The sequence below is a fragment of the Adiantum capillus-veneris genome, chromosome 15 (genome assembly GCF_014529385.1).
Source record: "Adiantum capillus-veneris isolate H3 chromosome 15, ASM1452938v2, whole genome shotgun sequence".
NCBI lineage: Eukaryota > Viridiplantae > Streptophyta > Polypodiopsida > Polypodiales > Pteridaceae > Adiantum > Adiantum capillus-veneris.
The window spans coordinates 29,395,611-29,408,187 of NC_140945.1; the positions used below are offsets into that span (position 1 = coordinate 29,395,611).

General features: G+C 41.2%; 1 protein-coding gene across 1 annotated transcript in view; it reads right to left on the reverse strand.

The window, feature by feature from the left end:
* Positions 1–3,157: 3,157 nt before the first annotated feature.
* The window catches only part of LOC147440447 (carbon-nitrogen hydrolase family protein), a 61,481-nt gene continuing 52,061 nt past the window's right edge, over positions 3,158–12,577 (reverse strand). The window contains exons 3-14 of the mRNA XM_086530185.1: positions 9,150–9,455; positions 8,837–9,060; positions 8,587–8,690; positions 8,300–8,437; positions 7,647–7,815; positions 7,424–7,559; positions 7,209–7,347; positions 6,941–7,117; positions 6,661–6,828; positions 4,208–4,303; positions 4,000–4,128; positions 3,158–3,700 (exon numbers count right to left, since the gene is read on the reverse strand). Coding sequence (XP_086386311.1) covers positions 3,461–3,700; positions 4,000–4,128; positions 4,208–4,303; positions 6,661–6,828; positions 6,941–7,117; positions 7,209–7,347; positions 7,424–7,559; positions 7,647–7,815; positions 8,300–8,437; positions 8,587–8,690; positions 8,837–9,060; positions 9,150–9,455 — 2,026 coding nt within the window. The 3' untranslated portion in view covers positions 3,158–3,460. The remainder of the gene's footprint in view (positions 3,701–3,999; positions 4,129–4,207; positions 4,304–6,660; positions 6,829–6,940; positions 7,118–7,208; positions 7,348–7,423; positions 7,560–7,646; positions 7,816–8,299; positions 8,438–8,586; positions 8,691–8,836; positions 9,061–9,149; positions 9,456–12,577) is intronic.

Genomic DNA, 12,577 nt, shown 5'->3' on the forward strand with positions numbered 1-12,577 from the left:
TTGCACCCACGTTCTCCTTTCATAAGGCTCAATATCATCCTTTACATCAGCACAACTACTTTTCATCTCATTAAAAGCATACATAATCACCTTCACTTGACAACCACAACATTTGTACTCTTTTTTTACACGGCTCATCCAACCACCAACTAGCATCACCAATCGCCACATGGGCCATCGTCACAATCCGCAATGCCAAAGATGAATGTGATTACTAAACTTTGCTCAACATTTGTCCCAACAAAAACTAAGTTCTTTGTAGTGGTGGGTACTTACAGCACCTCAGTTGGATACTTTACTATGCTATTTGTAAAAAACAATAGCACATTTCTTCTATGTGTGGTAGGGTGTGTAGCATCATTCTGAATCTCAACATAACCAAAATTATCCAAAGTTTTTAAGTTCTTAAACCATTCACCATGGGTGGCCATGTGGTTCAATAAAATTGTTTTATTGCCTTCCTTGTGGACAATCAAGCTCAAAGAGGACTTGCCTACCAACATCCCTTGCTATTCTTATCGTTCCATGACGTTTTTGACCCCCCTTGCCTTTGTACTTCCCTTGACCACATGTATCTAGCGTGTGTTTATTGTACATCCATTAATTGCCTAATATATTATATCTAATATTCAAGATTTTTTTTAAAATCCATGGGTTTTTTTCCCTCCTTAGAAACTTATAAACCATTAAATTTCCTTCTTTGATTATAGAAAGCCTTATTTTGTTGCCTTCTTTGTGGGTCTTCATACTCAAAGTGGACGTGCCTGCCAACATCCCCTGCTATTCTTATCTTTCCATGACAACAAAAATGGGGTTTCGTGTATTTTGAACAGGCAAAAATTGCAAAATCTTGGCTAGATTCCAAGCTTGCCTTGAAGAAAATTGGCAAAACTTCACAAGTTTGTGTAAATATCGATAAGTGCTTGAAAGTTTTACTTAAAAACTGGAAGAGTTTGAAGTGAGCCCTTATTTTCTTCGATTAGGAAAAATGGTCTTTGGTAGGCCATGCTTTGCCAAAGAGTGTTTGGTTTTAGGTATCTCTAAGCCTTTGTGAAATATTCTCAAAAAAATTGTTTCAAGTCATGACCTGCCTTTCTCTAATTTTATTGGCATTGTTTGACTATAATCATTTCAACTTTTAGCCAACTTTTCCGAGTAAAGATACATTCTATCCTCTATAAAAGCTTGTGGGTCTAGTGCCATATGTAGAATGCCCTCTCCTCGCCTCTACGGAGCTATGTATACAAGTAGTTTGTATTGTGGAAACTCCACATGATAAGAATAGCTCAATTGCATAGGGAATGCTTGCACACAGCTCAAATAAATAGAGCAAGAGGATATTTGGATTCCTTTCAAATATATGTTTAGTATGGATAAAATATTCATTTTAGCTTGACATGCTGCCTCGAGCATCTTCGAGAGGCTATGAAGAACACAAGGTTACACTAAGAAAGAGGATTTCATGATTCAAGTGTCACAGGGTACAGAAACAAATATATATAGGAGGTTTTCTACCCAATTTTAAAAAATCAAGGGATTTAAGTTAGATAAGAGTAAGTTATATCTCTTGCAAGTGCACAACTAAGGGCTAAAAGATCAATTATAAAAATTCCACACACACAGTCTATTTTCCCACCTACACTCCTAATTAATATGTTTTGTCTCTTCTTTTCCCTTCAAGATCGCTCGCCCCTTCCCTTGAACAAACTATGCTCCATTCATCTACCTTCTTATACCAAGCTTTTTATAAGTTCTGCGAATTTCAAACTAATTCATTCCTTAGTCATCTATTCATCCACTTTGTCCCTCAACTTTTGGACCTTTGCTCTGCTGCGAAATAACTCACTAGCACAAGAAGCTCAAAGGCTTGAATAACTAATTTTGAGCACACGAATGTCATGTTGTTGGTCACATCAATTTTTAGCTTTTTTTTCTTCTTCTTCTTCTTGAAGAAAGTGGAGCTTGAATTGATAGAAGGTGCAGTAAAAGATACAACAAGACCCACAGATAGGGGGTGGGTAGTCCCAAATGTTGAGCTTTGGGTGGATGGCTACTTGTACTCTTAACACGTATTGTTCGCGTATGGAAGCAACAATCTTGAATACTACCTCCTTAAAGAAGGAAGTAACATCCCTCCAACAAGAGATGCAAAAGAAGGAATCCAAGCTCTTAAAGATTGAGAACTTGAAGCCATGGGGGACATAAGAGCAAAGAGGTTATCCCCATCAATAGAAAAACTTGCCCGTTTGGGCGGTGCACACAAGATAACAATCACAACCACAAGGAGAGCATCATATTTTTAGAATGGCATACCTATCTTATGTTTTGTTAGTGTTATTCTTTGGTTTGTGCACCAAGAACAACATCAAGAAACCATACACTACAATTTTTCAAGCCGTATTTGCAAATTTCTAGCTTCTCGAATGTGCCTACTAGAGCTAAGAGCTTGTCTGCGTTTCCCATAGTGTGAACCTTGCAAAAAGGATCAGAATTAAAGGGATGCTCTCCCACATGGACGAGTACTCACGAAGGACAGAATGCCCTCTTCAATCAATTCTATGATTTAGCAATAACTTACAAAGGGCAAAAGCTAACCCAAGAAGAGTGTTAGTTATGTAATTGGGATTTCCCTATTGAAGATGGAACAATTTTACTGAAATAAAAAGGCTTTCATGAATTGTAATTCAACTCTGTGAGTTCCATTGGAAGGTGAGCTCACAAGTTAGGTGTGTGGTTATAAGAAGCAGTGAGGAGGAGACCGAGCTTTTGTCTGTGGTCAACTTTGATGAGTATATAATAGTAAAAGGAGGAACTCTAGAAAGGATGAGTGCACTCTCATCAGCAAAGCTTTGTCCCACACAAAATAAATGATGCAGCAGAGCCACCTAAAAGTTTGAGTTGAAGTGTCCAAGGAGAAAAATTCCATGGATTTCTGAAAGAAATCTTGACTATTGATATAATATATTAGGCAATTAATGGATGTACAATAATTACAGGCTAAATACAGGTAGGTGGTCAAATGAAGTACCAAGGCAAGGTGAGTACTACATAGCTCTATTTTCAAATTGCCCATTCAATTTCTCTGAGGACAGAGCAATTTGGATAACTCCCATTTGCCATTTACTATTATTGCATGATTTTCAGCGCACAATTTCCCTTATTTAAAAATTGAACACTTAGACTAATGCATTTATATCAGTCAACCACCAGTTCATGTGTGAGCCTTCAAATCACCTTTCTGTCTGGTACAAATATTCATCATGGTAATCTGTTGCAATATCCTAACATGAACATTCAGATATTTTTGATTGAAAAGGAGCTCAAGGACTGAAAAAATCAATTGTACATGTTCATGCTCTTCAAACAGCCCTGTGCCCCAAAAAATGCTGTACATGCTGTGTCAGTGTACAAGAGTAACTACGTGTAAGAGCACTACAGGGAAAGGCCCTTTTCAAATGCTCTATGCCCCTCTTCCGACTGATGCATTTGCAGCATTAGCAGCGGGTACACCTAAGCCACCAGCTTGAACTGATGCAGTCTTGGCTTCTGTAGGTCCATCACTAACACCTCTTGAAAGTTGGGAGTTTCTCTCAGCCTCACTTGCCTCTACCAGTTCATCAATATGGCGAAATTGCCACGGCCAACGTGTGTTGTAGAGAAATTGCCGAAGATCAAATCGATTGTCCTCAGGTGAGTAATTCTGCAGCAAAGAAACCATCTATTGAATATAGCCTTAAGTAATAAACCAACTAAACGTGCATTTAACATCAAACACGACAGGAGAGCGTAGATTGTGCCTTGCTACACAGGATAGCCTGAGATTGATTATGCCTAGATTTACCTCTTTTTCAACAAAGCATAAAATTGTGCTTCTGATATGATCACCTGTGTTCTTGCTTTCCACAATAATATCACACTGCATCCACATACTTCTAGTCGCATACTTAAAACGCATACACTTCGCACAAGACAGTTTGCTACTGAGGAATATATTTTCACCTCTGCATGGTACGATGGAGTGAGGGTTGTCATCTTGTGTCTGTTGATTGAGTAGTATTTGAAAAAATCCTTAACCTTCATAGCCACTTGCGCAGGTGTAAGTTTGCCTTCCCAATGATGACAAAGATTCTGTATAGTTTGGCAAAATGAGGCATAAATCTTTTAGATGATGATGAAGAAGTCCGTGCCCACTATTATCCACATATACCTGAAACATTGAAACTGGACCACACATAAAGATTTTGCGAAGCCGGCCATACATTGAAAGCTCCTCATAGGTCATCCCCATATCCACTTCGTCAAGCTGTCAAGTATAAACTTTCATGCAGTTAAAAACCTGACCTCACAATGATAAGAGGAGAAGAACGACTAAAACACTTGCACAAAAACACAAAATCAAGCTGCAATCAAGTCAATAACACCAGCATACATCTACCAACCAGTGAGTCGTATTCCTCTGGAATTAACCTCTTTCAAAGTACAGCAATCAACAGAACTCATAAAACCCATCCCGAAAATCCATCTCGAAGAACTGGATGCACATATCATGAAGTGAGTACCGCCGTCATATGCGACACTGGGGCTGTCCTAGTTTATTGTGCTATACATTAGTAAACTCAGGAGGGGCACAAAAGCCCTCGTGGCTGCGTGGTTAGGAAGCATTCCTCTCAACTAGTCATGGATAGGCAAGAAGGCAATAGTAGCGGTCCCTTCAACCTTTCAATGCAATAATGGCAGTCCCTTTAGAGACCATGCATCCTTCTGATGACCTCACCGCCCTGTTTTCCAGGCGTCTAGCAGGCATCCAGTCAAGAGGGAATGATGAGAATAGAAGGGGCTAAAGCGTAAGACCATCCTCTCAAAGGCAGTAGTAGCAGTCCCCATTCTCCAGACGATCCTCATCATTGCCTCATTCCACAAGGCTGACATCGGAATGAGTACTTGGGTCATAACCTGGAATGGTAGGTCCTCTCTCAGAACCTCCACCATCGATGTGGCAGACCCCTACTATCCATTTTGTGTTGTATTTGTAAGCGTTGATAATCTGTTGTTGCAAAAATGTGTACTCATGTGAGCAAGGATGTCATGTCTACGTGACACACAGTTTACTTGAGTTAAGAGATGTATGTTTGCAGCATTCTCTTATTGTGAACTGTCATCTCAAAGATTGGATGGACTAGTGATTGTTAATCATGTTTGTCGACCTTTGTGTACCAAGGTTTAATCGAGGACGATTCCTCTTCTCCGAGGGGATATCATAGTTACGAGGAATGGCCATTTTCAGGTCTCCATGAGTCCGTTCCCCGTTCCCATTCCAACTAAACATTCCAAATCCCCGTTTTGTGCTTCAGACGTGAGTATCCCTAACAGGGAGTGACATTTCATGCCCACTTGGAGTCTCCCGTTCCCCATTCCGATTTCCTGTTCGAATGTTGTTGCCTCTTCATTGGAACACCCAAATTTGCAAGTATTCTGGACCAAACTGCTTCACATGTTGCAAACAAGCGGCTTGGCTTTTGTCGAAGGAAGCGCCACTATGGGTTGCTTCTTGATACTCCAAGAATGTAGTCGAGAACCAAGTGAGAAACAATGACCAGAAACAGACTTCACATATAGCGTGCATCCACTCTCATCGACATGGAACCATTGGAATTACCTCCAAGCATCGTCACGTTCCATCTTTACCTGCACTGTTTTCACGACAAGACTATTCGGGTGGTAGCACTTGCTCGCAAGGCAAAGTCAGCATCAAGGCTGATATTCTACGACAATAGTAAGGCTACCTAATAACTCGTACGGTCAGTGTTTACATCGCAGAGTACCCACAAGTTTAGAAGAGTTTTCATCGGTTTATGCATCCACAAGCATCAAAAGCAGTCAACATCAGAAGTACAAAAAGCATCCCCAGAAGAAGTTCAGCAGTTGTGTCTCACCTTTAACAGGGGAATGTCACGTGCACCTCATCCTTGTAGCCAAAGGGTCTTGCCTGTTTGAGGACACCGGTGACGTGTATGTTGGGTGGGCATGCATTCCACATCTTCTCCTCCTCTAAGGTAGAGTGCACAGTTTTAAAGATCCTCCATTTGTGCCTCTTCCCACACCTCTTTGCGGAGGTTTTTCTTGACAACCTCCATCCATGCATCTCTCTTAGCGTTGATCTTTTCTTCAAGTCTTTTGGGGATCACCTTGGTTAACTCCTCTTTAATAGCCCGCATTTCTACCTCGATGATTTCCTCTTCTTCCCTGGGTGGCAGGCCTCATAAAGACGCCACCTCTTCTTTACAGAAGTCAATCTCCTCCCTCATAATGGCTCCCTCCTTTTTAACTACTACACTTCGGGTCAAGCTTTGCCATCTTGGTGATGATCACTCGGTTGATATTATTGACATTGCTATCAACAGTATTCTTGGTTTTTTTTTTTGAGCTTCTTTTCTAGGTTGAATATCTTGGCTTTCAAGGTAGCCATTATGTACTCATGCCTCTCTCTGCTTATGGGCACACAAGTGTCTTGAAGGGTGGGGGAACGGTTTTAATGAACAGTACTAATTTCTGTGTGAAGTTTGCAACATTAAATGTCCTCACCCATGCCTCCGTACTCTCACCATGAAAGTCAATCCTACACATATAGATCATCAGAAAAAACTTCAAATAGATGGACACCTGTTCATAGTCAGTCCTGATGGGTTCTAGCTCTGCAGTTGGTGGAGCAGCTTCAATCTCTGCAAGAGCAGGGTAACCAAGGTTCAGTCCACCCCAGCGTAGGAACTTTCTCAAGTCTGTTTTGCTTATCCCTCCTATAGGATTGATGTCGGCTGAACTGCAATCATACTGGAAATATGCACATCAGAACTATTTCACACGAAACATGTTAAGTTCTTCCAGCACTATGAAGCAGATCAACCACGCGACTCAAATTGATGTCAGTGCCAAAAATAGTCACCTTTGTTAAGTAGCCACGCAAAGCTTCATCAACATTCGCACTCCCAAGGACAAGTAAAAATCCAGGTTTGCTTCGAACCCAAGGCATTAAAGAGGCTAGCATGAATGCGATAACCATACGGATACGAGCTTGTAAGTTCTGCAAAGCAAGATTCTCAGCATTGCTTCCACCATTTACCTACATGACCACACCGAATTGATTTCTCAGTATGCTCTGCTAAGATGAAAACGACCTCATCAGAAAAACACCAAGTTTGATTAAGAAACACCTTATATTGAGGAGTCTTTCCTGTTACTGACTTGAAAAGAAAGATCAGTGCAGAAACAACGGCATCAATTTTGAGATTACAATGCGACGCTCCTATTTGCTTTGCCAGAAGTTCTGCCCGTCTACGAGTATTTTCAGAGCTGCCATGCAGGGAAAAGAAAAAATGAGCTATGGGGGATTCTCTACCATTCCGCAGCCTTCATGAACAAACATTACCTGTTTTCCGATCCCATGTAAACTGTTTGAAGAATTCTGCTCGCAAATTCTTTTGAATCACCTGGAAGTGTATTGTCATCATAGTGACCCACCCTTCTCGCATCAGCCAGCACCTGGGTGTCACCTTCTGAAACGGCTGGAATTGTGAACTGTTTGATTAGTTTACTGTTGACAAAGAGTAAAAGGAACAGTGTTTCAATGTGTAACACAGTGAAGCTGCTACCTTTGACAACAAGCTGGCACATGCTCCCAACAATGGCTGCAACAGAAGAGCTGTCTGCTCCACCTGAAAGTGGTAACAAAAAACCTGATGCTCCACTGCGGCGCAAATAATCCCACAGCCAGCAAGCAGGTCCTAGAGCTATCTCTTCTTCTGGTACATGGTATCTGACCTGTAGCAAAAAGAAAGTATATAAAAGCTGAAGATGTTGGGCCAGATGCATAAATGAGAACAGATGCTGAGGCACTGGTACCGGCTTTGCCCACAAAAAGAGCATTAGATCCTTCTCGAGTGACTAGCTAGCAATCACATGCAACTCCACCATTTAAAGTGAACAATCAGCAATCACATCCAAGTAGTATATCCCCAAAGACACCGCTTCCCCCCTCCTCTGCAAATGAACCTTTCTGCCCCATCCAGTTCACCAGATCCTACTTGTTGTCACACACCAAAAAAACACCTCCCAACTCATCTCAAACAACCTAGGATGTTCCATCAATTTTTAAGCAGTAGAGCTAATTAGATTGCCACCAAAGGGCCAGCCACAATAGCCAACCAACCAAATAAACAGCTCATATGATGTAGAAAGTTTTCTTATTTATGTCAAGCAATCAGGAAATGCAAAGATGAGAATCCATTGATTCACATAATTTCACCTCTATTGGAAAAGATGGAAAACTGGCCAGCAATTCATGATCTACAGTTAGATGTGCATCCACTTTGACACAAGGGAAAGGTTGTTGCTGGCTAGCTTGCTCCCTTAAGCTGCTTATTGCCCCTCTATAGCTTGTCACCTGCATTACCATGTCATCAGACATTAGCTTCATACAGTCAAACAAACTCTCACAAGTCAGTCTGCCGTATGGCAAAGCTAAAGCAATAGCTTTGACATGCTTTCCATCAAAAACACACTACCCCAACAAACCTACTCAAAATTACTCACAGTGTCCAGATCCACACAAGCAGTTAAAACTTCAACATCCTGCAAAGAAAATTGAGAGCCTTGAGCAACAACATCTCCATTGACCGCAATGCATGCACATCCATCTGTCATTTTGGTAAAGAAAAATAATCATAATAAGATCTTTTTGCTTCTGAGAAGTTTGCATCAGTATGTGCAATTATAGTCAGCAGATAAAACGTCTTCATCAAAAACAGTAAAAATTTTTCTAGCTCCGTGTTTAGACACGTACCAAAGTAAAGGCGGCCACCATCGCACCCTTGTTGATTGGCATACAGATATACACCACCCACTCTGCCTGTTGCCGCCCTTATAAGTTCCAACCGTTTATTTAGCTTTCGAAGTTGGTGGTGGCTACCACTCCCGTTTACAAAAATTTCAACTCCACGTAAGGCAAGAGAGATATGAGGGGATAGAGGTGTAAAGAGCTCTTCGCATGTCTCAATTCCGAGAGTTCTGCGTGCAAAGCACAACAAGCACATTAGAGGGCATGCTTGCACACACACATGATCTGGTTTCAAGCTCATGAAAAAACAAAGAATTACGTGTCTAAAAAGGAGAGGCAAGCATCTCCAAAGGGCACTTTGGATTGTGAAATAGCCTTTGCAATAGTAAATGGAAGCTGCATTTCTTCCAGGTGCTGTGGATTTTTCCATGCAGAAAACCATCGCAGCTCTCTGTAATTACCATCATTGGCCAAGTATAGCTTAGGACGTATGAGGAGAATGTGACCATTTTGACAGAGCACATTGCAGTTGTATCGCACTCCACAATATTCCACAGGCATTCCAATAGAGCACACAATGTTGTTCGTAAGGTCTGACAGCAAGATATCTTGCAGGCACTCCCATCTGAAAAGTATTAAGTTAAAAACAAGCTTTTCAGAATATAAGCAGTACACTGTTGACATCTTCATAGAAAATACTTAGCTCCACTTTCTTTTAAGTAAAGACAAGGATTGCAAGAACTCTCTTGAATAATAGAGATAAAGTTTTCAACGCCATGAGTTTATTCTGTTCACTAAGTTATCTTTTCCACATCACCTTCTCAATCCACTTAGTCCAAAACACAAAATGTCAACCTAAGCCCTGAAATAGAAGACTTACTGCAAGAAAGGACTGATGGTGAAAATCCTCTGAAATGAAAGGCATGAACCGACCACTTGTTTCCAAAGTTGTCTTTGAACAAGGAACATATATGTAACATACTGTTCATAGCATCACAAACTTCACATATTCGTACAATTTGTACGAAAAAGGATCTCTTTTGGCAACCTATCTATTTAAAATAGCTTTACTGGTTTTGAACATTGTTTTCTTGCTGTTATGGGACTGTTATTTTGCACTTTGGGTTTTCAAGAGGTCCAGCTTGATGTATCAAAAGCTGAAGCAATTGTATATGTAGCAAGAACCTGGAGGCTTAAAACTAAAAATAAGCCTTGGTGAGTGTTATGGACATAACAATTGATGAGCGCGCGGCGGTGTGTGCAAGTGAAAGAGCACGCGAGGAAGTGCAGTGTGTGTGCAGAGAGGGGTGGCGAAAGCCAACAGGAGAGGAAGCGCTAGCAGAACGATTAGGGAGAGAGAGAGAGCTCACGTTTTTGGGGAAAACTCAATAAGTGAGTTTTGGGTTTTCCCACTTTTATTATAAGTGACCTTTAAAAAATGTGTTCGACAAAGTATAAAAATGTACAAAAAGGGGTTATTTAGGCCTTTAACCCAACAACCTCCCACTTAAAGGCATAAATGACGCGTTTAAGTTAACCAACTCCCACCAGCTGTACGCAATGCTCATGTTGAGCCTTAGCAAAACTCTTAGTGAGAACATCTGCAGGGTTATCCTATGTGTGAATCTTAGTCAAGGTGACTAGACCATCCTCCAATACCTGTTGTATGAAGTGGTATCGCACATCAATGTGCTTTGTCCGTGCATGAAACATGGCATTCTTGGCCAAATAGACAGTGCACTTTGGCTATCACATCCCAAGACAAGAGTACTAGCAGGCATACCAAGCTCTTTGACAAGTCTACCCAACCATATGGCCTCTTTAGAAGCCTCAGTGGCTGAAATATATTCAGCCTCAGTAGTACTCAATGCCACAATTTTCTGCAGTCGTGAACACCATACAAGTTCCTTTCTATCAGGAACTACAAAACCCTCAAGTTGCTTCATGTAGATATCTTCATCAATGTCACCATGAAGAAAAGCTGTTTTTACATCCATTTGATTCAATTCTAAGTCAAGCACTGCAGCGAGAGCAAAAAGGACACGTATAGTTGTAAGCTTTACAACGGGAGAAAAGATTTCTTGAAAATCAATTCCTTCTTTCTGTGCATATCCTTTTGCAACCAATATTGCCTTGTACTTGGGTTTTTCATCCACAATCTTAATCTTGTATACCCATTTGTTAGGAAGAGCCTTTCTCCCTTTAGGCAATGGCACAAGATCCCAAGTATCATTTGCATACAAGGATTTCATTTCCTCTTGCATTGCAAGCTCCACTTACTGCTTAACTCACATGATTTTGCCTCTTTATATGTAAGAGGCTCTCCCTCATCTGTCAACATAACATGATGCAAAGAGGGGTCAAAGCGCTGTATCAACCTTCTGACACGAGTAGACCTGCGTACCCAATGATCTACATTCTCAGGCACAGGTTCTACATCAAGAGGCAACTCATTTTCAGCATGCTCATGCTGCTGAAAATCATTTTCAGCCATGACAGGTGGCTGTCCATGCTCATTTGGAGCATCTAAATCATGTCCTACCTCTTCTGGCTCAAGGTTAACCGGCTGATTATCAATTTCAGCTTGCGGTAATGCATCCTGAGGCTCTTTTTCAACATCAATAGGTGGCAAGAGAGGCTGAAATTTGACCGATTTCTTGTCAATTTCAGAAGGTGTAGCATTTTTCAGCAATTTAGCCTCATTGAACACTACATCTCAGCTGCGTACTACCCTCTTAAACTGAGGCAATCATATCGTGTAGCCCATTTCACCCTCTTCCCCATAACCTAAGAAGAGTCCTTGGATGGACTTTGCATCTAGCTTTGTCCTCAAGTCATTACGAACATGGACAAAAGCCTCGCAGCCAAACACTCTCAAATGATCATAAGAGGCAGGTTTGCCAGACCAAACCTCCTCTGGAATGTCATTTTTTAGCGTACTGTTAGGAGAGCGATTGCATACATGAACTGCAATTTTCAAAGCCTCTCCCCAAAACCCATGAGGGAGATTAGCCGTGGACAACATGCAACGCACTCTCTCACATAAAGTACGGTTATACCTCTCAGCCACACCATTAGAAGATGGATTATAAGGGGCTGTCAACTCCCTTTTAATCCCATATTCTTCGCAATAACGCTGAAATTCAGCAGACGTGTACTCCCCCCCATTGTCAGATCTCAGACATTTAAGCTTACTACCCTTTTGCGTGGTCACAAAAGCATGAAACCTCTTAAATGCATTAAATGTCTCTCTCTTATTCTTTAACAAATATGCCCAGCCTTTCCTAGTGCAATCATCAATGAATGTAACAAAGTATGATGCACCACCAAAAGACTTAACAAGCATTGAACATACATCGGAGTGAATTAAATCAAGAGCATTAGCTTTGCGCGAGACACCAGAATAATAAGAAGACTTCTTTTGTTTACCATACAAACAGTCATTACAAAAATCTAACTTGGTGCCCTTTACATCAACCCTCTCAAAAGAGGAGAGCACATCAAGTCCTTTCTGGCTCATATGGCCAAGTCTTTTGTGCCACAACTCCAAATGAGAAGCAACTTCGGCCACTGCAAGAAACTTGCTAGGCAAGCTTTGCCATGTAAATAGTACAATGTACCACTCTTGCATCCCTTGACAATGAGCATTGATCCCTTAAGCAACTTCCATGAACCCCCGGCAAAAATGGTTGTATAACCCTGTGCATCCATTTGGCCAACAGACAATAGACTCTTCTTGATGCCCGG